Below are 22993 nucleotides of genomic sequence, written 5' to 3' on the forward strand. Positions count from 1 at the left end.
GCACCATCCCTGGAGGTATCTAAAAGACATAGTGCTTAGAGATATCGTTTAGATTAGTGATGATTTTTGTCACGGTTAGGTTGATGGTTGGACTCGATGACCTGAAAGGTCCCTTCCAACCTAGGTGATTCTATAAACAAGGAGTAGATTTGTGTCCTTTCACCATTGTTTCCCTTCTTGTTTTCTGCTTGGAGAAGCTGTGGTGTGTTAGCCGTGTTGTTGGGTTTGGAGCAGCAATGTTCTCCCTGGCTCCGAGTCAGCATCTGACCATCGGAAGTGCTGCTACCTAATTTGCAGCCCAATTAACTCCACTTGCACTTGGGCAGCGTGAGATGCTGCTTGTATGCTACAAGGCTCCTGCATAGTCACCACTACTCTCTGGATTGCTGGATGAATGTTGATTTCTAGCAATTATTGGAGCAACAGAAGGTGAAGAACTTCCATGTTCCTTCCAAGGATTTCCTCTAAATCATATTGTATTTTGGAAGAACATCAGAGATGCTGACTGAATTTGTGGTGATATTTGTGTTTGGTGGAAGGGATTGACAAAATGGAGAATCCAGGGATGAGAAGGTCTCAGATGAACTTCTTGTCCTCAGAGGTTCACGTACGTCTCTTAGCTCATGGCTACACATCCTTCTTGGCAGTTTGCTTGGAGACAAGGCAAACAAGTCCTAAGCAATAAGAGGAAGACTTATTAAAAGGGGGAGTTGGTGATTAATTTTAGCCTCTTTGGTGGGCTCTGCACGCACACCTACAGACTTGAACTCTATATTTGACTTTGCATCAGCCAACCATCCCTCTGAGGGAAGGAGGAATCCCTGGTGATGTCAAAGTGTCGGGCTATGAGCTAAAAGAGAAGCTGGAAGCAGGAGAAACCACCTGCTGCCGTGTTGCGTCAACATGATTTTCCAGTTTGCCTCTTTATGCTGGTTTCATAGGGGTGGATGTCACCTGAATAACTTCTTTCTTCTCTCTTTGGAAATGGACCATCCCTTGTCCTCTTTAATGAGCTCTGCTTCAGTGGGTCCTAATGAGAAGCCATTGGCCTTGACGAAGAGAATATATAAGCCAATCTGACGTGGCTCTTTTAGTTTTGCTATGCATTTCCCAAAATAAAGAAGTGGATCAACTATCTATATAGTGCTTCATGCTGAGAGCAATAAACGACGAATAAATTCAGCAAAACAAGCTAATTATGAAATTAAATGGCGCTTTTATGGGCATTTATTAACCTGCGTAACAGCAAATTGAACACGAATTCAGTTGGAGAAGGGGAGCGACGTGGCACGGAGTTGACCACATCCCTCATTATTTACTCTCTGTGAATTGCTTGGGGCTCTGCTCACGACTGTTGCCAAACCAGCGCACACCGGTTTAAATGTCAAATCAATTTGCTGCCGTTTTCACTGAGTCGGTAGATACGCTGTGCGACGCTTGCGTTTTATAGTGAGGGAAGCGATGGAGCCAACCTGGGCCTCGATTGGCTCAACTACATAAGACAGAGAGTTCAAACGGAGGAAAAACCTGGAAAATATTTGGTTTTAATGCCGTTTAGGAATAATGAGGTGTGTTGATTTCTGGTTCCAGTGCTCCTGGGTGCCATGGATGCTGTCTGTTTACATCCCTGTTCCCATTATTTTAACGGAGCCATGCTATCAGCGGCTCTTTTCTTAGCCCTCCTGCTGGGATGGTCTTTCTTGGGTGCCATCAAGCTACTTTTGGACCAAAGGTTTTTCTCTCTGTCCAGTTTAAAACTTATAATGACCAAAAAAAAAGGGGGTGGGTGGTTTAGTTTTACTGCTGACCTTTTTTTCCTGTGCTTTGCAGGCTTGCCGAGCACCTGAGGAGGACGAGAGCTGCCATCATCTTCCAGAAGCAGTATCGAATGTTGCGGATCCTCCGAGCTTTCCAGAGGGTCCGCAACGCAACCGTCACCATTCAGGCTTTTGCTCGGGGCATGTTTGTCAGGAGGATTTATCGCAAGGTACGACTCCACGGGGTGTCTTTGCGTTAGAAAAGAGTAGGAAGAGCCTTTTTATTTACCTCTGTATTTATTGTGGCCGGTTTGATGTTTTACGAAGCCGACTGCCTCTGGTGTTTCTGGAGAGCACACGTTGACGGCGAGCATTGCCATTTAAAGCAATGCAAGCAAAAATGCTTTTGACAGCAGCACCTCGGCGGAGCAGCTAAATGAAGTTAAGTCATTCGGATGCCGGGAGGCATTGTGGAAATCTGGAAATGTCATTTGATCTAACCCATGCTCTGCAAACCCTCGCTGGCAAACTGAATTTGTGTCTGAGCCCTGCTGCAGGTGCCGTTTACCAGTACGGCAGGAAGACTAGTGGGGTCTGTCATGGAAGGCATCAAGTCATTTATTGATATAAATCCCTCTTTAATTAGTTCTCTCCGTAAGCTTTCTGTGTTAAACCGGGAGCTGAAAGCAAGGAAGTAAAGGTTTGATGACAGCAAGCGGTACAGTGAGAAATTGTCTGTCAGGAAACTGAGAACAGCTTTGGGGAATCTTCTGTCCACTCCTCAGACCCAGCCTTACTTTGGCAGTCACCTAAATGTGTACCTAATTGTTATCACCGGGGACACTTGAAGAAGTCAGGTATGATGAGCCAGGAGGGGAGACCCTGCTCCTGGAGGTGACAGAGGTTACTTGAACACCTGATGACCCACCAGAGAGATCAGGGATGTCCTCCAAAACCAGAGCAGTTGGGTGCTGGTCATCAGCAATTTGTGCTGCCACTGCTTTTTCAGCATCTATTTTTTTTAAATCGGACGCCTCTGCGAGGGCTGGTCCAGCATTTAAAGTCTCTGAGATTCAAAACAACCCAAAATCTTAAGAGGGCGTAGAAGTTGGCTGAAGTTCAGGCCTCGTCCTTAATCTCTGGAGCACCTGGATGAAGGTGTTGGATATAGGTGGCGGTTCAAGTGCATACTCACCAACAGATGCCGAGCTGCAGGTGACGCTCCACGGGGTCAGGACGTGCCCAGTGCCTGCCGAGACTTTGCTGTAAGGCTGGAATAGGTCCCCAAGGCCAATGCAGCAGGGTTTCTTCTAGATTTTTGGGCACCCCCAGCGTTCTCCATCGGTAAGAATGCCAAGGCTGGGGACATACGAAGCTCATTTCAGAAGAACTCCTATCAATCCACACAATCCCTTCACGCTGAATTAAAATTTGCAAGCGCAAAGAAAGCCTTAGGGTGAAACGAAAGATTTGTAAGAGAAGTTGATATTGTACCTTCTCTGACACAACTTTATCGCAAACTAATAACGTCTTTACATTCTCCTGCTATTTCTTTCCTCATAATACTGCAGCATTGATCAACATAAGAAAGTTATTAACAACGTGCTGGTGGTGTCTCTTAATATGCCAGCCTTCAGTGTTAGAGGGAGGACTTGAACTGCCACCTACTGAAAAGATTGCTGTAAATCTGGGGGGAGAAATCCAATGCAAAAGCGCCAGAAGTTTCACAAAACCAGATACAAGTTTCTAGAAATGGAATCATGCAAGAGAACCGGTTGCGGACTGTAGTGAGAGGACTCCAGGGTTTTATTTGAAGGTTATCCGTAAGATAAGAAATCCCACCTGGAGAGCGTTTATCTGCACTGTAAGTTATCATCATGCAGGGGCGGAACACGCATGAGAAAAAGCTAAAAACCTGTTCTGGTGCGAGTTGTACCTGATGCTGAAGGGACAGTAAGCTTATTGCTAAGTGTTGGTGTGTTTGTTAATGGCTATTTGTTCTGCTATGGATCTTGGAGATCTGTGTATTATTCCAAGTGGTCTGTGAAGTCTCACTTGAGCCCAGGTGTCCCGTGTCCCCATCGAGTCCTCTACTCACCGGCCGGGATCGTATCCCCTCATTTCGCTGGCCAGGAGGGTCTTGACTCTTTTTAGAGAGCAGTGTATATCCGAAGAGAGGACTGGATGTGTCCTACTTCCATCAGTTGAGTGCAGTGACCAGAGAAACATCCCAGGAGGCTGCAAAAGAGGATGCAAAATAACAGCCCCCTGCGCCTACCCCGACACTCCTGCTTGGAGGAAAAGCCCTTTTGAAGGCAGATTGGGAAGTGTCGAGTGCCACGTTGTAGTAAAATCAGGGCTGCTGCTACTTTTCCAGGTGACTTTTCTCCCTTGATTGTCCCGTTTCTGCTCATGTTTTCTAGATCCTTGCAGAGCACAAAGCCATCATCCTCCAGAAGTACGCCCGTGGCTGGCTGGCCCGCACTCGCTTCCGCCGGGTCAGGGGTGCCACCATCGTCCTGCAGTGCTACTACCGGCGCATGAAGGCCAGGCAGGAGCTGAAGGCGCTGAAGATCGAGGCCCGCTCAGCGCAGCACCTGAAGAAGCTCAACATTGGCATGGAGAACAAGGTGGTCCAGCTTCAAAGGAAGATCGATGAGCAGGTACGTCCTGAGTTGTGCTGGGACAAGTGTGGTCCTGCTTCTGCTTTGCTTCTCTTGTACTGTCCTTCCTAGGAAGGGTTTTATCTTCCCATGATGTCTGGGAAGGATGTCATGGTGGTGGCAGCCTTCTGCTACTGCTGGCCAGACACTTGTAAAGGTGGGACACCACTATGGAAGTGCAGATGCACTTGGGTCTTGAGTTTCCACCTTGCTGTCTGAGGAGCTTGCTCGGTGAGCTGCAAAAGCTGCATTATATTTGTTGTGAGAACTGCCCAGAAGGACTCGGGGGAGGAAGATTGGGGCTGTTCAGCCTGGAGAAGAGAAGGCCCCAGGGAGACCTTATAGCGGCCTTCCAGTGCCTGAAGGGGGGTCTACAGAAAAGCTGGGGAGGGACTCTGGATCAGGGAGGGGAGCCATAGGATGAGGGGGGACGGGTTTAAGCTGGAAGAGGGGAGATTTAGATGAGACCTGAGGAAGAAATTCTTTGGGGTGAGGGTGGTGAGCCCCTGGCCCAGGTTGCCCAGAGAAGCTGTGGCTGCCCCATCCCTGGAGGGGTTCAAGGCCAGGTTGGCCGGGGCTTGGAGCAAGCTGGGCTGGTGGGAGGTGTCCCTGCCCAGGGCAGGGGGTTGGAACTAGGTGGTCTTTAATGTCCCTTCCAACCCAAACCATTCTATGATTCTAAGATAAAAGTGGGCAAATTTGAAAGCTCTTGCTTGAAAACCCAAGCCAGCTCCATGTGAGATCCCTATGTCAAAAAGGCTTTGGCCGTTACACTTTGTGCTTTGCAAGCACTGAGGATGCAGAGTCTCTGCCACAGTTTGTACTGAACCGTAGGTCTTGTCAGTCACTTCACTTGGAAAGTAAAAGGTAAATTGTGTCAATAATCACTCTGCAAAGTAGTTTGGAGCGTGATTGTGTTTCTAGATGAAATAGCTGTTCAGAAGTAAAAGCCACAACGAGGGGTGAGATGGGCAATGTAAGTGATAGATGCCTGTGGCCATGGCTTGACAGTCTTACTGTGACATCTTGCTCACAGAAGGACCTTCATCAAATGCCACTTGTCATTAATGAGCTGCAGAATAATAGTTTGATTACACACTTGGCAGGAGAGTTTTCCCACCTAACGACCTGAGACTTTGCAAGTTACTCTGAGAAATACCCTCTGTGTTGCTTCCTAGTGCTGTTCAAGGTCTTCAAGGATGAGTATAAGAAATGCTAAGTAGGATCCAATTGTATCCATTAATATTAATGGAGAAATTCATATCCACCTATATCCTTAAACAGCCCTTTTACGGGAGAAATACTCTCTGTAAGTCAGGATCTCTACTTATTTAGACTACCAGTTATTACTAATCGCAGTTTATCGTTGCGTTGTTGTCGGGAGCCCTTACACATCACGCGCGCTTTCCTCGCCGCCTTAAATCTCTCCCATCCCTGTACGACAGGAGAGGTCCTGCCGTGAAGATGAGGAGAAATGACTCGGCGTTGGCTCAGAGACTGCGGAGTCAAGACACCCGGGGATTTCCATAACTGCTGGCCGCTTGCGTTGCCGTATTAATTGGCTGCAAAGCATGCATCGCGGCTCCTAAACCGCGGGGGTTAACTTTAAACCGCCTGCTTTGCATACGTAGATTTTTGCAGACAAACTCTGTAGCTTAGGAGGGGAAAACCTTAAGCATAAGGTTCTTGATATATGAGTATATCAGAAACCTGTTTGATATGACCGCCCCGCGTCTGGAGGGTATTTAGTGGAATTAATTCATGTGGGTCGTTTCAGGCCCACATATTTGGGGGCTGGACTCGTGCAATGAGCATGAACGTCTGTGTTAGGTCTGCTGAGCTGCCGGGCTTGGCTGGGGCGCAGCAGTATTAATTTTAGTATTATTATTTTATGTAATTCCTTGCCGTTTACTGCTAGGAAAAGCGTGGGGGTGGAACGAGAAAGAAAGACCAATCTTTGGTTAATGTTGGCTTTCCTGTCCCGGCTTGTGAAGGCAGCAGAAAGGTCTAGTTTAGGGAAGGAGACACGGAGAGCAGAAATAATGGGCTGGAGCTCGTCTTGATCTCCCTCGGTCTCTGCGCAGACGGTTTTGAAGGAGTTATTTTGATGCTCTTTGGGTAGATTCTGCAGGAAAGAATCTCTGCTCTGTATTACTCGTGGCAGTCTGTCTGCTGAGCTAATTTTACCCCTCGTTTCAGGACTGACAGGTTTCCCTGGGATGTTTTGGATGTGCTAATGAGCACCCTTCCAGTGGACTTTCTTTTCGCTCCGCTGGATTTTTTTTTTTTTTTTTCTGGCAGCCGTGACTTCGTTGCATCATATTTTCCCTGAGGCATCTCAGTTTCAGTCCTTGCCGATCTCTAAACGTGACCTTTTCGAACGCTAATGAACTTTTTAAGAAAAAACATATTGCAGGTAACCTGGAGAGCTGCGGTTGTATCGTTTTCTGACCAGCCGGGGAAGAAAATGTTTCTATTTCTGCTCCTTTAGCTCATGCGTGAATAGAAAGCTGCAATACTCCCCGTGCCCCCAAGGAAGAGAAGATCTTTGAAAACATTAAAACCGATTATTGTATTTCAGCCTCAGCTCACACGCTGTAGCATCCGTAACGGGGCCTATTTAATTCAGTTTCTAAATCAGGTGAGGGATTGTTTTGCGCACACAAGAAAGGTTTAAATCTCTTTTGCGGTGAAATATCCACAGCGGACCACTTTTTTCTACCCGCATTGGACCATTTTCTTCTTTCTTTCGGTTGAGTTTTTTTTAAAAATGTGTATATTGTAGCTGCTTGAGACACTTTTAAGGCTGTTCTATGTTCACACAGACAATATTTAGACTCCCAGCGAGCTCCCCGCGCTGTCTCTGAAAGCAGCAGTATCTCTGTGAGCATTTATTGTGAATAAAACTAGTTTGGGTAACGGGAGTGATGAAATTGTCTCTCCCATTAGTAGCAAAATAAACTTTAGATAGGTTCACAGAGCCTGGGTTGAAACCGGGAGTGTCACAGCTCTGCTGGGCCGGATAATGATTTAAATTAAATCAAGTTCAGGTTTAACGAGGTCTGATCTCCGATTGCAGTGGGGACCAGCCGTTTCCCTGCGGGACAGTAAATGCTCTTTCATGTCTCTGGTAACCAACAACAAGAAAAAGCCTTCCTGTACATTTATCTTATATCTGGATTGAAATCTCAGTGGGCTGGTACGTAAAATCGTATCCATAAACCTTGGGACACAAACATTGTGTATTGGAGGATGAGGAGAGACCTGGGGAGCCTTTACAGGTGGGGGAAGCACCAGCAATTTGTGAACCGGAGCGATTCTTGCCGTTCTCCGTAGGCAAAGCTTGTCTCTCCAAATGTGGAAATCACAGAATCCCAGACTGGCAGGGGTTGGAAGGGACCTCTGGAGATCATCTAGTCCAGCCCCCTGCCAAAGCAGGGTTACCCAGAGCACGTCGCAAAGGAACACGTCCAGGCGGATTTGGAATATCTCCAGAGGTGGAGACTCCACAGCCTCTCTGGGCAGCCTCTTCCAGGGCTCTGCCACCGTCAAAGGAAAGAAGTTCCTTCTCTTGTTCAGATGGGATTTCCTGTGTTCCTGTTTGTGCCTGTTGCCCCTTTTCCTGTCACTGGGTACCACTGAGAAGAGCCTGGCCCCGTCCTCCAGACACGCATCCTTTAAGTATTTATAAGTGTTGATAAGATCCCCCCCTCAGTCGTCTTTTTTCCAGACTAAAGAGGCCTAAATCCCTCAGCCTTTCTTCAGAAGAGAGATGTTCCAGTCATCCAGATCATCTTGGTAGCCCTTTGCTGTCCCCTCTCCAGCAGTTCCCTGTCCTTCTGGAACTGGGGAGCCCAGGACTGGACCCAGTGCTCCAGCTGTGGCCTCCCCAGGGCAGAGCAGAGGAGGAGGAGGACCTCCCTCCACCTGCTGGCCACGTTCTTTTTAACGTCCCCCAGGATGGCATTGGCCTTCTTGGCCACAAGGGCCATTGCTGGCTTTGGTCATGCAGAAATGTTAATTCCATAATACCTCCTGAACGCTGAATTTTGATGTTCACTAATTCTACGTTACAAGGGATCAAAGGAAAAGGTGTTAATGTCCATCATTTACCTGTTTTTCCATTTGAGATGCGTGTTAATCTTGCATCGGAGTGCTGGGACTGCTTTGGGAGGTCACCTAGAGAGGGGCCAAAAGGACAATAAGAGCGATGGTAGAAGACAGGATCCTACGAGCCACATTGGGAATCTAAAAGAGACTAATCCTAAGTAGTGTGTGGGGGCTCGGTATCCACCAACTCACCGTATGTTTGTACAGGGGCCTGCCTGGTCTGGAAGAACCTGTGTAGGCCTAGAAGGTGAAATTCTCTGCTTCCATGGGTTGTTTTTTCCTTTTCGAGGCTGTAAAGTTCTTTGAAAACTCTTGTATGAGAGCCAATGGGAGCCTTTGACTCTTACAGAGATTGATCACACTGTTTTGGTATAGAATTTTTTCGATTTCTTCGTCTTGCTGACTCGACTGTGGTGAACGTCTTAGAGGAAGAAGTTGCATCTTAGTAGCTGTGACTTTGCACCTTTACTGCTTATCCTGACCAGTCAAAAATTGTGTATCAGGACTTCCCTAGTCCATTGACTTTTTAAAACGATACGTTTGTGTCCTTTAAAACTTTGATCTTCTGGCTTCTTCACCTCAAGCTTTTCTTGGCCTCCACATGAACGAAAAACTTCTGGCTGGAAGGAGCAGTTTTTCATGAGCTGCTGTGATTCTGATGGTGACTAAAGCTCTGAGAAACAGCAAAAGGCTAAACTGCAGATTTACCAGGACATTGATCTGGTCTAGACAACAATCTCTCGCCAGATATTTTCCGGGAAAGACCAAAACTGGTATTTCTGATGCTCAAGTGAAATATCCACCAAAGTCCCATTTAAGAAAGGAAACCGTTTGGGGCCTGTTGTACAGGGAGCGATACGAGCCCATATCTTTAAAGCTGTATAGAAATCTTTCAAAAAGGAAACTTTAAAAACCAGAATATATTGTAAATTTGAAAATGGTTCTTTTGCACTTCTGGTTATCTACTTAATGTTAGCGAAGCTGCTTAGTTGTCTTTTTACGGAAGCTCTTGGTCTGTTGTGAATTCATCGTTGTTTCTGGGGCTGGCTAATAATGATGATGTTTTATTAGTCGCAATGTAGTTCCCATGGACTTTGATTTGAACCACAAAAATCAAAGCCGCTGAATTTTCAGGTCTCAAAACTAGGGAGAAAATCATGGGTAAGCGCTTTAAAAGCGAAAAATCTGAGCGAATAAAAAGACTGTGGAGCTGGCACATGGCTTAAAGCTGGGGTTTAGGGAGCTCTGTGTGCTCGAGGCCGCAATTATACTACAGGGCGTTGTCACCCCAGGATCCTGCGGGCATACGAGTCAGGAATAAAAGGAGAAACCACAAACCCAATATTGCAAACCGAAAAAATTGCAAGCCAATTGCGTTAAGCAACGTTGTTTGGAAGCTGTAATAGAAGTGTAGATTTTCTTTTCTTTTTTTTGGTTTGGTCGCCAGTGCTATCACATGTTGTTTGCCTTTGCTTCAAGTGTAACATCGATTTAACAAATGCTTGCATAATCGGTACCAAAATATTATTGAGCTTTTGTCACAGTTTTGAAATTGTTTTTTTAGCTTTATGAGCTTTATTAGCGTATGCATGGTAATGTTCGTTATCCGAATTTTGTTATCCACCATGCTCAAGGATTTTTGATGGTTACTTTTGCAGTGTATCAGTTCTTGCTTATGGCCTTATTTTCTTCTTTTTGGGATGTTGGCTGCAGAACAAGGAATACAAACTCCTGAACGAGCAGCTCTCTACGCTCGCGTCAGCCCATTCCTCTGAGGTGGAAAAGCTGAAGAAGGAACTGGTGCAATATCAACAGGGCCACCGGGGTGACGGCAACCAGCTTGTCAGCTTGCAAGAAGAGATGGAGCATCTCCGGCTGGAGCTTGAGAAAGCTCTTGGTGAGAGGAAAGTCGTGGAAGACAGCTACGTTAAGGAGAAAGACCTACTGAGGAAGGTACGTGTATTTGTCACATCTCATGTCGTGTAGGTGGTCATACTGGTGAAAACTCGCCCTTCACAAGTCTGAAGGGGAAAGACTTAATTTCTAATCTTTAATTATGATTTATTTTTTTCTTTTTGTCCCTGAATGCCCCCAGGGCAGCAAGGGCAGGTGGACATCCCTGCAGGAGCCTCATGTCAGAAGGATCATAGAATCGTAGAATCATTTAGGTTGGAAAAGACCCTTGGGATCATCGAGTCCAACCATCAACCCCACTCTACAAAGTTCTCCCCTACACCATATCCCTTAACACCACATCTAAACGACTCTTAAACACATTCAGGGATGGTGACTCCACCACCTCCCTGGGCAGCCTATTCCAGTGTCTGACCACTTTTTCTGTGAAGAATTTTTTCCTAATGTCCAGGATGGACATCGAGATGCCACATCTCGATGCCTTTTGTGCTGCCAAACATGAAGAAACTCCCCAAACCCAGGTCCATCTGAAATAAGGGCGCTTAATAACTGTGGATATGCCAGAGCTTCATGTATATACAGTGATTCCTCGTGGCGTGTAATGCAAAATATTGGAGAAGGCTTTTGTAGATGCCGTAAATATTAGGAAGATGTTCTTCCTCAACCCAGCCTGGCATGGGACATGAGGGTCACTGCTCCAACACTGGCTAGGCTGGTTCTTACAACAAGCCTTTATAGGGTTCGGAGCTGTGATGTGGTCTAAACTTCTTTATTTTCTTCCCCTCCTTCATGCAAAGTCCTAAGCTTTCTGGATGTTTTGAGGTGAAGGTGGCCCAACACTGCCACCATTGTACAAGAAAGCTTTCTAGTGGGAGAAAGAGACTTTGGAGCGTAGAGGTTTTTTGCAAATAGTAAAAATGGACCTTTTACCCTGAATTTCTTTGCTAGTCAGGTTCATTCTGAATAATCTTCGCACCTAATCTTGTAACCGAAGGCACTAAGGTGTGAGTTCGCAAATGCTTGCGACTGCTCGGATGAAATCTGTGATCTTTTTTCTTCTGCACTGGTGGTTGAAGTGGTTTCTTTGATGCTGCTACTGGAAAGAACTTAGGGCTTTTCTACTCAATGCGTTGCATAGAAAAAGCTATTTTGCAGCTGTTACTCTAGAAAAGTGCTTTTTGTGTGACAGCATGAAGTTGAGTCGGTTTTGGAGATGGGAAAAAGAAAAGAAAGGTCTGGGATTAGCTGTGTTTTAATTACGGTGGAAGAGTGCCCAGATGGGGCTCTTCAAGGGCACTTCACTCAGCAGCACCCACCCTTGTGGGTGAGTCCTGGGATGGTGGGTTTGGGTGGGTACCTGTGGGGACTGTGTGGTCAGGATAACTTAACTGGATCAACTAGGACTGATGAAATGCATTTTTGGGTGTGCTTCTCAAAAGATCATTCAACCTGCATGCGAGTTGTCTCTTGGCTGGACCAAGAGCCGTCAGAAAAGCGGTTACTCCGCTCTTTACGCGTGTGTTGCACCCACACAGAGATGTATGGAATCGGTAATTTTCTTTCCACCAATGCCAAAGGAGAAGATCCTTTTTGGCACAGGGCTGGGCTCGTTACCTGGCTGCGGCGCAGGCTTTTAGAGCCTGAAACGATGCTTTATTTTGAAGGTGATGCAGCTGGGGAAGAACTGCTTCTCTTTTGTTCTTGACTGCAAATCCCCTTCCAGCACTTCGAAGAAAGGTTGATTTAATGACCAAAGAAATGCTTTCAAAAAGCAGGAAAACAAAGCCCTTGTTGTAAAAGTGCCTACAGCAGAGCAAATACTGTGCACTTTACCATGACAATAAATGGTTTAATTATAAAACATTTCTACTCAGCAGTGCAGGTTCCCGTTAGCTTTCAATTGCTCCCTTCGATTCCTCGTCATTGGGAAGGCAGAGATGGCATCTTCCTGGAAACATTCATTGAGCCAAAAATGGCTTTCCAAGAAAATTTACGATAGAGATTTTTTGAGCAGTTCTAATAACTACCAAAAGCGTGGGGAGCGTCCTGAAACTGAATTCAGGTGTGAGAAGCGCTTTTCACCTTCAATAGCAAGATTTACCGCGTGGTTGTGGTGGGATGCGGTCGCTCTGGAGATGATACCCGAAGTCCTCAGACGCTTCCGAGTGACATTGAGGTGACAGCCTTGATTCTATCGCCTTGAGCTGGGGCTGCAGCTTCTGCAAATCCATATTAGTTATGATTTTGTTACTGAAAAAATGTCCTTTAATCTCTTCCGTACAGCTTTTCTCTCCGACTCCTTAATTTTAAAATAGCCCTTCTTATTATGTTTCATGATAACGTTGAAACCGTCAGATCTGCGTGAGCGCCAACAGCTCTTCCTAGGGCTTTGGGTAGCGCCAGGTCTTCTCGATTGGATGAGCTAGGATGATTCAAAGCCTGGCCAGGAATTTTATTAGGAAAATCCTAAATGCCATCATCCTCTCCAGATCAGGGGAAGACCGGAGCAAGATTTTACGAGCAGGTGGTTCCAGCGTAACACATAAATAAGGGCTGAAGCCATCACAAGTCCTCACTGCTCAACATCTTCCATGGGAATCCTTCAAAGCAGGTGCTGTGATATTTGAAGCACCTTCAAAGATGTTTCCTATAGAAAATTGAGCGAGGGATACAGAAGGTACCGGCGTAGGTACCAGGGATGGAGTTTGTGCTGCTTGGCCAGTGTGTAACCTGCTCCGCTTGCCTCGACCTGTGTTTAATGGTTTGTTATTGTTCTTACTGGGTTTCTGTAAACGCAGATGGTGAATTCCAGCTTGTTTCTGTCTGGTATGGAAACAGGAAAGCGATAAACAAGTTCGGTCGCTTAAGATCACATCTTGAAAACATCTATATCCAATCTGGGTTAGAAATATTTAAACCTGGGGATAACTATTACAAATTCTACCAAGTCTTTCAGTTCTAAAATATTCCCCAATTGAAAATACTCTGAATTTTTGTCTAGTTTGGTTTCCCAACCATCATAACTTTGCTTTCTGGGCAGAAGAGTTGATTATCAGCACCCTTTAAAGAGCACTAGTGAAATAACGTCATCACCCCTAATCCTTTCCCTGATGGGATAAACAAGTCGAGTTCCTCGCCGTCCAGTTGCAGCGCAGGTTTTCCTTCCCTGCCGTGATATTTATTTGATAGACGAATGAAGGAATGGAGTCGGGTTTGGTACAGAATATTAAAATCATGGCTCAGTTCAGAGCCTTTGAAACACCAGTAGCTCTGCATATATTAAATTGTGTTTTCTGCGCTTGCCAGTTGTATCTCCAGACTCCAACTTTTGTATTTTATATATATATATATATATATATACACACACACAGAGGGAGAGATGCTGGAGATTATAGTCTCACGTAGAGAGATGGAGTTAAATGAATGGAGAGTGAGAGGTAGTGGGATCCTCCGGTCTCTGTGCACGGGATATGACTGCTTCAATTTGACTTACAATAAAATATTCACTTGGCTTTTACCCTCACCCTTAGTACGTATCTGGCACATGCAATATTTGAGAAAATACCTCGATTTGAGGATGCTTGTGTGGAAGGCTGAAGTTTGTGCTCGGAACGCGTGCCAGCTGGGCTGTCTCTAAATTCTGCGCGGTGGTGACAGCAAAATTATTATTCTCGGGCGCTGAAAACTTGTATTATGGTGTGTACAGTGTTGGTTATCTTCGGCATCTTGAGCTCCTTCTGCTGTGTGTAGCTGTTCTGTAAGCCGTGGCGCGAGGATACGATGGTGCAGGCGTAGGGAATGACTTTACGCCGGGACGATGTGTCAGTTTGTGCTCCTGCCTGACAGCAGCCGAATCGTCCCCCTTACCCAGAGCAGTGTATTTCGCTTGATAATGGGATGTTTTTATGGTTTTGTGTTTTGAGATAGCGCTGTGGAATGCATCAAAATGCCTGAGGGTGAACAAAAAATTACGGGATAGGTTGCTGTCGGCGTCGGTCCAGCCTTGTCATTGTGACAAGTGGCCTTGCTTCCTTTTATTTTTAATAAAGAGGTCGTTAAAAAAAAAAAAAAAATCCCCAAAACTATTTTGCAGGATTTAGTTTCTGGTTTAGTTAGTTTTTGCTAGACAATTGTTGGTTTTAATTGCTATATGTGCTCCCGTTGTATTACCAAAGGCCCTGGTACGCACTGCACGGCGCTGTACTAGAGGTTCTGCAGCGGTGTTGAAGCATTAAAGTGACTATAATCTTATTCAGTGAAGTGGGTGCAATACACAGGAAATTAAAAAAGCCTGAATTATTTAATATGAGTCTTCCGTGGTGATCAGGTTAACTTCGTCCATCTTAACTGCTTAAGTGCCGCATTGCCCGAAACAAGCAGCAGATTTTTTATTTTTTCCCCAACAGCAGTCAATGCTGTGACTTGAAGACGGCGAGGAAGCCCCTTGAGATGGGGAAATAAACCTCTGGTGCCACGACCTGATCGCTTGTAGGAGTTCCACTCCTGCAGATCGTGGTCGCCAAGTCCAACTGCTCAGTATTTTATAAGATCCTGCTAAAAACATTAACTGAAGGGAGAAACGCGCTCAGGATGAGCAAAGTTAGTCTCCGTTGTTGCAGCGCGGTTCTCCTACGCTTCAACTCTTGGTGTACAAAGGATAACTGGCAAAGCACGAGGGAAAAGATCTTTTAAACGGCAAAGAAAGCCCGAACAAAGCTCCCTGTCTCCGGCCAGGTGAAATGTAATCCCTCCGCAGAGGCTCTGACCTTCAGCACGCACTAATTCTTTCCCTTCTTTCGCAGCGCATATCCGACTTGGAAGAAGAAAATGCTCTCCTGAAGCAGGAAAAAGAGGAGCTTAACAGCAGGATCCTCTGTCAATCTCAAGGTGAGAAAAAAGGCTTTATAGCATTGTAACACCTTCAGTAAACGAGGAGCTTAACTGTTCTGCCCTCTCAAACTTGTTTTTCCTGCCTGTTTTTCCTACCTTGAAAAGTGCTGATCTTTCCGCACCCCTTTCCTGGGGGTTTTTGTCGTCGTTTTTGTTGTGGGGACGGTTCTGTCCTGCTGGCGGATGGCAAGACAGAGGCTGGTTTAATTGCTGAAAAGTGGAATAAAGTACCTGAAAGGGCTTTTTAATTCAGTTGTGTTGCAGCATTTACTGCGGGCGATGTGAGAGGCAGCGAGGGGTGGAGGGAAGGGAATAACAGCATCCCAAGATTGATGCGTAAAGGATCCAAGGAAGAGCACAGTTAACGATGCTGGGCTGCGACAAAGGATTTCTCTAACGTGACAGGAGTCTGTGAGAGTTTTTTAAAGCAGAGACTTAGATGGGGAGCCGTAGAGAGAGGAAAGCAATCTGGGGAGAATCCCAAGCCACAAAAGAAACTCTCACCTGTGTTTTTGAGCTTTTTTTTTAATTTTTCACCACCCTTTTCGGCTTTGATTTTGTTGCAGGATTTACAAAGCATCAGGCGGCATTCTGTGGCCTATCTATCACTGCTCCCGGGTACACGTGAAGTACCTCTTGCTCTCAGCCTCCTGCAAAATGAAGGAATGAAAATAACATGTTAAAAAGAAACTTGCCGCAAATATTTTTTTTTCATCTCTTAGGGGATGCTTTCGGGGCATCGAAGCTTGAGGAAAGCAAGAGGAGGGGTTTTGTGTAGCGTCCACCTATTTAAAAGGACACGCGGATTATATTTGCCCAGTTTCCCAAAAAGGGGAAAGGACCAGATTTGCTTCCAAAAGGGAGTTCTTAACAAAAAAAAAAAAAAAAAAAAAAAAAGAATTTATTTGGATATAAAATACTCAGAATTGCCACAATCTTACAATGGCAAAAGGCTGATGATGCCATGAGGCAGAGGTGCTGCGGCTGATTTGCTTTTATGCTGAATCTGGTGGTGGGAAGCGGGCAGAGAAGTCTTTAAATGCAGCTCAAACGTGCATTTCTTAAACATGAATGTGTTTCCACAACGGCGCTGGCCTTTTCTTAAGCGGGTTTATGGCTGGCCCGGGGGAGCTGGCGCTGGCACAGGTGAGTTAAGCACAACGATAGGTCTGATGGTTTGTAGGTGCTGGAGATTTTTCTCTAACTCGGACGGCAGAGGGCCGTGCTCTCCGAGCAGAAGAGCTGAAGCTGTTCCAAATGGCAAATAATAGTCTCTAAAATACAAGTAAGCATTCCCTAATATTTAAAGGTTCTTGGCAGAGAGCGTTTTGTTACTTAGTCATCGTTATTGCACGTATTTACAAGAAATTCGCTTCCGAGATGCAGATCATAATTTCTTTTTTTTTTTTTTTTTTTCCCCTCCATATTTTAAAGATGAATTTGCACGAAACACAGTTGAGGAAAATATCCAGATGAAGAAAGAGCTGGAAGAAGAGAGGTCTCGTTACCAGAACCTGGTAAAAGAATATTCGAGGCTGGAGCAGAGATATGACAATTTGCGGGATGAAATGACTATTATAAAGGTAACGAAACTGAAATTAGCCCTGTTCTGCTGTGTCCTGGACATGACGTTGGTGGCTGGATGATGTGGCTGACGCAATCACAGAACACTTAATAAAACTGACATTATCGTGCTTGATATTCCGAAGACTGAGCTTCTACACTGAAGCCAAACCGTATTTGTGCCTTGAGAAAAGAGCCTGATTTCTCACGCTTCTCTGCTAACTACGTAGAGATACCTGTGAATCTCAGCAAAAGCTGGTTCATGCTTCTTGGTTTGCTTTTGATTTGTTTCGGTGATGTTCGCGTGTTAAGTGTTGGGTTAAAAAAAGAAAAAAAACAACCCACAAAACCCCCCAGTGGCATGACTTCAGGATTTCAAAAGCCAAAGTTTTTACGTTGCTGAAATGTTAGAAGAACTGTTGAAAGTGCGATAATAGAGTGCTGCTGGATCAGGTGGAAGGTTGAGCATTTAAAGGGAGCCCCAGAGGGTGCTGTGAACAGCATAATGGTGAGCTCAGATTTACATGTTTGCACTTAACAGGCGTCTGGTGTCATGAAAAGCCTTTAATTCATGCAGAATTTTTAAACGGAGCCTTCTGTATCGCTTCACATTTTATGGTATTCTCTTGTCTTGGTAGGAATATTATGGTAGGGCGTAAGAACTAGAAAATGGAATTCGCTATAAGATGACAGTCAGACCTTTAGTAAAGGTAACCTTAATAGACAGACATAATTTGTTCTGAGGAACAACGTTTTGTGGGGAATCCTTCCTTAAACACTGACCGTATCCGCACCTCTCCTCGGCAGCAAGCACCGGGGCACAGGAGAAACCCATCCAACCAGAGCAGTTTGGAGTCCGATTCCAATTATCCATCCATTTCAACCTCCGAGATAGGAGACACCGAAGATGTAATACAACAAGTGGAGGTACAGTAATTCGGGTAGGCTCGAGGGGAGGAGGGATGATGGACGTGGGTCTTGGAGCACGCAGGAGGAATGCAGGTTGGGACTGTAAGGTGTGACGGCTGATATTAATTTAGCTCTACAGAAATGCATCGTTAAATTGTATGAGGGGGGATTGCAGGGTTGTGGTGCTGCGGCAAATGCTTACTGGTCTGCAGGGTCAGGTTAAAGAGGGCTCTAAAAATAACAAAGTGTTGCGTTTTGGCCGTGCCACCTTAAAGACGGATGAAAATTCATCAAAGCAGTCAGCGTTACGTGTAGTTATTCCTAGCACCGGTGGCAATGACTGCGTAATAATCCTTCTCCGCGAGGATCCCGAGTTCGTTACGCCCTTGTCCCGAGCATTTTCATTCCAATGCGTCTTCACAGATGCTTTGCTGGCCAGCGCAGCCCCTGTCATCGACAGTCTCTTAATGCAGAAGGGAAATGTGTTTTGCTTACGTTTGCTAGAATAGGCTGCTCTTTCAACTCCGCTTTAGTGACTCGAGAGCACACGTGGATGATGACTGTTCCGAGGATCTGCCACCCCACTGGCAGGACCATATTTCGTCCTACGTGCCGTGCCCGCAGAAACCCCCGTTTCCCTTTGCCGGCTGCTGTGTTACATTGCTGTAGTACTTCTGAATTGCTTTGAGAGCATTTGCTGACGTCAAAGTAATCAGTATTGGCCACGCTCTAATATAAAATATTCCAGGTGAAGCGAATTAAAAAACAACCAGTAAATACTTGTCTAGAAGGGACTCAGTGGGGTATTTTTAATGTTCTTAGCTGTGGCTCCGAACAGCCCAACGAGAGAAGCGGGCTGATAAACATTCAGTGATTTATTGCAATGAGTCAACTGTTAATTGACATCAAAAATAAGTGCTTAAAATGGGGGTTTGGTCTTTGAAAGTACGTGCCGGGGTCAGGGTGTGCCTAGCACTGTGTGTGGTTACAAAACTTGACTGAGGTCGTCTCCTTTTTCCACTCCCCCGTTCTTCTCCAGGAGGTCGGGATGGAAAAAGCCGCCATGGACATGACCCTCTTCCTAAAGCTGCAGAAGCGAGTGAGGGAGCTCGAGCAGGAGAGGAAGAAACTACAAACCCACCTGGAGAGAAAGGAGCAAGAGAGCAAGAAATCCCAGGTAAGAGATGTCTTTTCGTTGATATCAATATTTCATGTTGGTAACTGGCTTTCCTTGATGGCTTGAGGACATGCGATGTAGGAATTCAGGTTTGAGAGTAAGAGGCAGCAAATCCAGTTGGGCAATGGAGAGAAACTAAGGACAAATGGGACGGAAGAGCTAATTTTTTTTTTTATTATTTTTATTTTTTTTATAAACTGGTTATAACAGATTTTAGGACAGTATCTTGCGTATCTTGAAAGCAATGAGTTGTAGAATCAATTCTGGAGCTTTTTGCGCTGCCTGCGCTGATCCACTTTCCTTCTCTCGTGAGAAATTCGAAGCGTGGCCTGGGTTTTGTTAGCGAAGGTCGGAATGAGGAAGGGCAAGGTGAGTATTTGGATGATGGCCTATAGATGTGATGCTGCAGCCTTACGGACACAGATACCACCTTTTGGCTGGATCAAACCTAGAGGCGTGGGAGTGCTCGGGAGCCTTGAAGAGAAAGGCCCCGGTGCCCCACATCCCCACATTTCTTTTGGTTGATTTGGGTTATTCAAGCGCTTTTTTTGCGGTCCTGGCTTCCCCCCATCCAGCATTGCATGGCGTGAACTGATAAGCACTTCACAGATGCGTCAGTCAGTCTTGTGTCCCCAGTTTGGTTTTGTTATAATCTGCTTGTGTGTTTGTTTGGTTTTTTTTTATCCCCAGTAATGATCGTATAGAAATATAGCATAAAAAAAATGATATAACAAACCAGAAATAGCTGTTAGCAGAAGGCGTTCTTCCTTTTCTCTCTATTGCAAGGCAGGGATATTCCTTCGATATGTTCTTTCTTCCTTGTGAAAAAAGATCTTCCTACAGTTTGGGTGGTTTCCCTGGAAGTCATTTAAAAAAAAAAAAAAAAAAATCTAGATTACTGGCAGCCCAGTGATAACTTAAGAGTTGGTCCTGACTTGTAACTGGAACGTGAAAATACAGCACTCTCTAGCTGCTGGTGGGCTGGTATTTGGCGTAGGGGGATTTTAGTAGCTGATTTCTTGTATATTTTTCACCCTGCCCACTGTGACTGAGCCTTTATGGCTCGTTCAGAGGCCCAGAGCGTGGGAGACGATGCATGCCGTGAAACAGCAGCTCCGCATACCTGGTGTCGGGAAGCAGTAAAGACGCTCTTGTATGAAATGCTGAGCAAACGCCATCACTCTTCGCTTCATAATTGAAATTTCTGGGGCCCCTGTTGCTTTGTTTGGGAATTATTTTGGTTATTACTCTCCGGGCTGAGATCTACGTATCTTTTGGCAAACGCAAATAAGAGGCACCATAAAATCATCAAGAGTAATTAGGTACTTGCTTCACCGGATAGTCTTACTGATCACCTCTAGCGATTTGCAGGAAACGCTCGAAACAGGAAACTTCCCCAGCCTCTCGTCCTTGCTGCAGAGGCAGATTAAAAACCCGCTTCCCAACCGTTGCGTTGAAGATTGTTCCCCTAATGACTGTCGTTGTTTGAAAGCTGCAGTGAGCCGCGGTTGTCAAGATATTAATGAGAGATTAAACCGCTTTCGCCTGAAGCGTCCCCACTACGTGTTGCTGGAACTCCGTCTAATGGCAATTAATAACGTTTTTATGGTTGGGCTGGCCGGCAGCGATGCGGCAGGGCTGGCTGTTGATGGAAACATGCCTGGCCATCCTGTCCCATGTTTATCTGTCTGGTTTTTAAATATAAATTTATATCTCTTTAATCCACGCAGGTAATTGAAACGAAGACTGAAGTGACTTCGGACCACGAAGATTTTGCATACAACAGTCTGAAGGTGAGTGAGGAGCTCCTCCTTAGCGCTGTAACTTATTGCATGGCTCCAACAGCCCCAAAAAGTTGTCCGGACGTGGCAATAACCCAAAACCTCCTGGAACTGATTCTGACTATTAGAGAGAGCATGGTATGAATTCTGGCAGTTGAAGCCCAATGTGTTTCTTGTTGCAGGCTCCACCTCTGCTACTTATCTGCTCTCCTTGCGTTCCCAAGGTGCCACTCGGGTCAAAACCAAATAAATCTGCTGCGTGGGTTGCAGTAAGAGCCTCCATCTCCCAGCAGCAGTGCTGGTTGACCATAGTCATCTTGTGTCTTCCCAGCTATTGCCCTGCCTTGCAATATGTCTTGTCCCTAAGCTCTAAATCCTTACGCTTCTACCTCCATCGTTTTCTTCCTACGACATACAGAGCGCCTGAAACCTGCTGGGCTCTGATTGTGGCTTGTGTGGGTTGTGTCGTCCTGCTCTAGCTGTACCCAACTACTTCTGGTCTTGAATGTGTTAGGCCAATTCGTGTGTCCTGCTCATCCTTGGAAAACCTCAGGGATAGACTTTGTGAGGGTTGGGGGTTTTTTTTGGTTGTTTTTTTTTTTTAGTGGCACAGACCTAGATTTCAGATGCTCCTTCTCTCCCCGTCCCCTTAACAAATATTGCAATACAACTGAGAAATCTAGAGGAACTTGTTACCCAGGATAACATCACGCTAAACCATCTGACGGTAGCAATACTTATTTTTGCTGTCTGCATCATCTCAGAAGATGCAAAAAAGAAGAAGTTAGAGGTGGAAAGGATGTATGGCCAACCCTCACTAAGAGCAAACCGCCATACCTCTAGCAGTAGCTTTTTCTGGCACTTGGTCCATCCAATTTTTAGCCCCTAAACACGGTATTTTTGTTGCGCTTGCTGGATGTGTTATTTGTGATTAAGGGAAACCCTGCTGAGTTTCATTAGGACCTCTGCCTGGAGTAGAAACATGTCAGGAGCTTTAAGATCGTTGCCTGGGTGTCTTCCAGTTGATTAAACGTGGCTCTGGGAAGTTTTAAGTTTCTTGACCTTGTAAAGCAAAGTGAAGTTGCCGTTTGGAAGGGGAAAACCCAGCAGATGAGAATCGCCACCACCTTAAATGACTTCTGGAGTCCTGATTTCTGTGTGAGTTCACAAATTGTGTTTTCCTCAGGTTTTAACCCAGGAAGTTCAGAATGGGAATATTAATTTGGGATTTTCCTACTTTCTACATTCCTCACGTACATAGTTCTACAAATGAAATGAACCTTAATAACTCTCTCTTAATACCGTTTCATAGGAATAAGTAGGACATGTTACAAAAACAGCAGCGTTCTTTAACCTTTAGCCTAAAACAGGCGGAAAGTGAATTTGCAAGGGGACACATCTCAGAGTTAGTTTTTAGCGGTGTTGGACTGCAAGAGGTTCTCTTTAAGGGTCCTCCAGCGCAAGGTTCTTGCTGGGGTTGCAAGAAAAGGGGCTGAGGGTTGCGACAAGGAAGAACCAAGTCTAAGAGCTTGCTTTAACGTGGTGCAGACCTGAACAGACCATCTGTAGCAGGTGATATATTTTGGGTAGTGGCGTGTTGGGTGAATGTCAGTCTGGGAAGAGCCGAGGTCCTCGTGAAAAGCAAGGAGCAATTGCTTCAAATGCCAGAGTGAAAGGCCACCCCTAGTCCTGGAGGGAAAGGATTTTCTAGGTAGTAGGTGAGTTGGCCTGAGAGGTACCACTAAAATAGAGAGACAAATACAGTTCTCTGGTGTTTTCCCAACTTGTGAAGATGGGACGCGGGCCAAAGTTTCCATCTGCGGTGAAAGAGTGATTTACTGCTGCTTTTGAGCGCTGCTTTTCCCTCCTTCCCCCATGAGAGCTGCCTCTGTGACTATAACAAAGCTCTTCCTCTCTTCTCTCTCTGTCTCCTTCTAATTTGTATCTCTACTATTTATACTATGTCTGGCTCCTTCAAGAATCTTGTGTAATTAGATTTATTTTTCCTTTTTTGCCAGCTTAAAAAGCCTTTATCTCGGGGTACTAGGCTGAGGTGTCTAAAAGCTTACACGTGGCAAACTCTTCCTGTGGATGCCCTTGAGCGGTCCATGAGATACCAGCTGATGGAGGAGGAAAGGATGTTGGCTTTGATGCGCCACCGATGCACGGTCTTTTGGAAACTGAGACTCCTTTAGCCAGTTTAGAAATGTTTCAGGATATTTTAGAAAG

At 45.5% G+C, this 22993-nt stretch overlaps 1 protein-coding gene across 3 annotated transcripts in view; it reads left to right on the forward strand.

Annotated features, from left to right (window-relative positions):
• LOC128902110 (unconventional myosin-Vb-like) overlaps positions 1-22993 on the forward strand; it is a 154371-nt gene that overhangs the window by 102987 nt on the left and 28391 nt on the right. For all 3 annotated transcript variants that reach the window (XM_054184497.1, XM_054184498.1, XM_054184499.1), the window contains 8 exons: positions 1831-1987; positions 4181-4420; positions 10244-10483; positions 15247-15331; positions 16769-16917; positions 17705-17824; positions 18846-18983; positions 20714-20776. In XM_054184497.1, coding sequence (XP_054040472.1) covers positions 1831-1987; positions 4181-4420; positions 10244-10483; positions 15247-15331; positions 16769-16917; positions 17705-17824; positions 18846-18983; positions 20714-20776 — 1192 coding nt within the window. The remainder of the gene's footprint in view (positions 1-1830; positions 1988-4180; positions 4421-10243; positions 10484-15246; positions 15332-16768; positions 16918-17704; positions 17825-18845; positions 18984-20713; positions 20777-22993) is intronic.

This window comes from Rissa tridactyla, chromosome W (assembly GCF_028500815.1).
Source record: "Rissa tridactyla isolate bRisTri1 chromosome W, bRisTri1.patW.cur.20221130, whole genome shotgun sequence".
Lineage (NCBI taxonomy): Eukaryota > Metazoa > Chordata > Aves > Charadriiformes > Laridae > Rissa > Rissa tridactyla.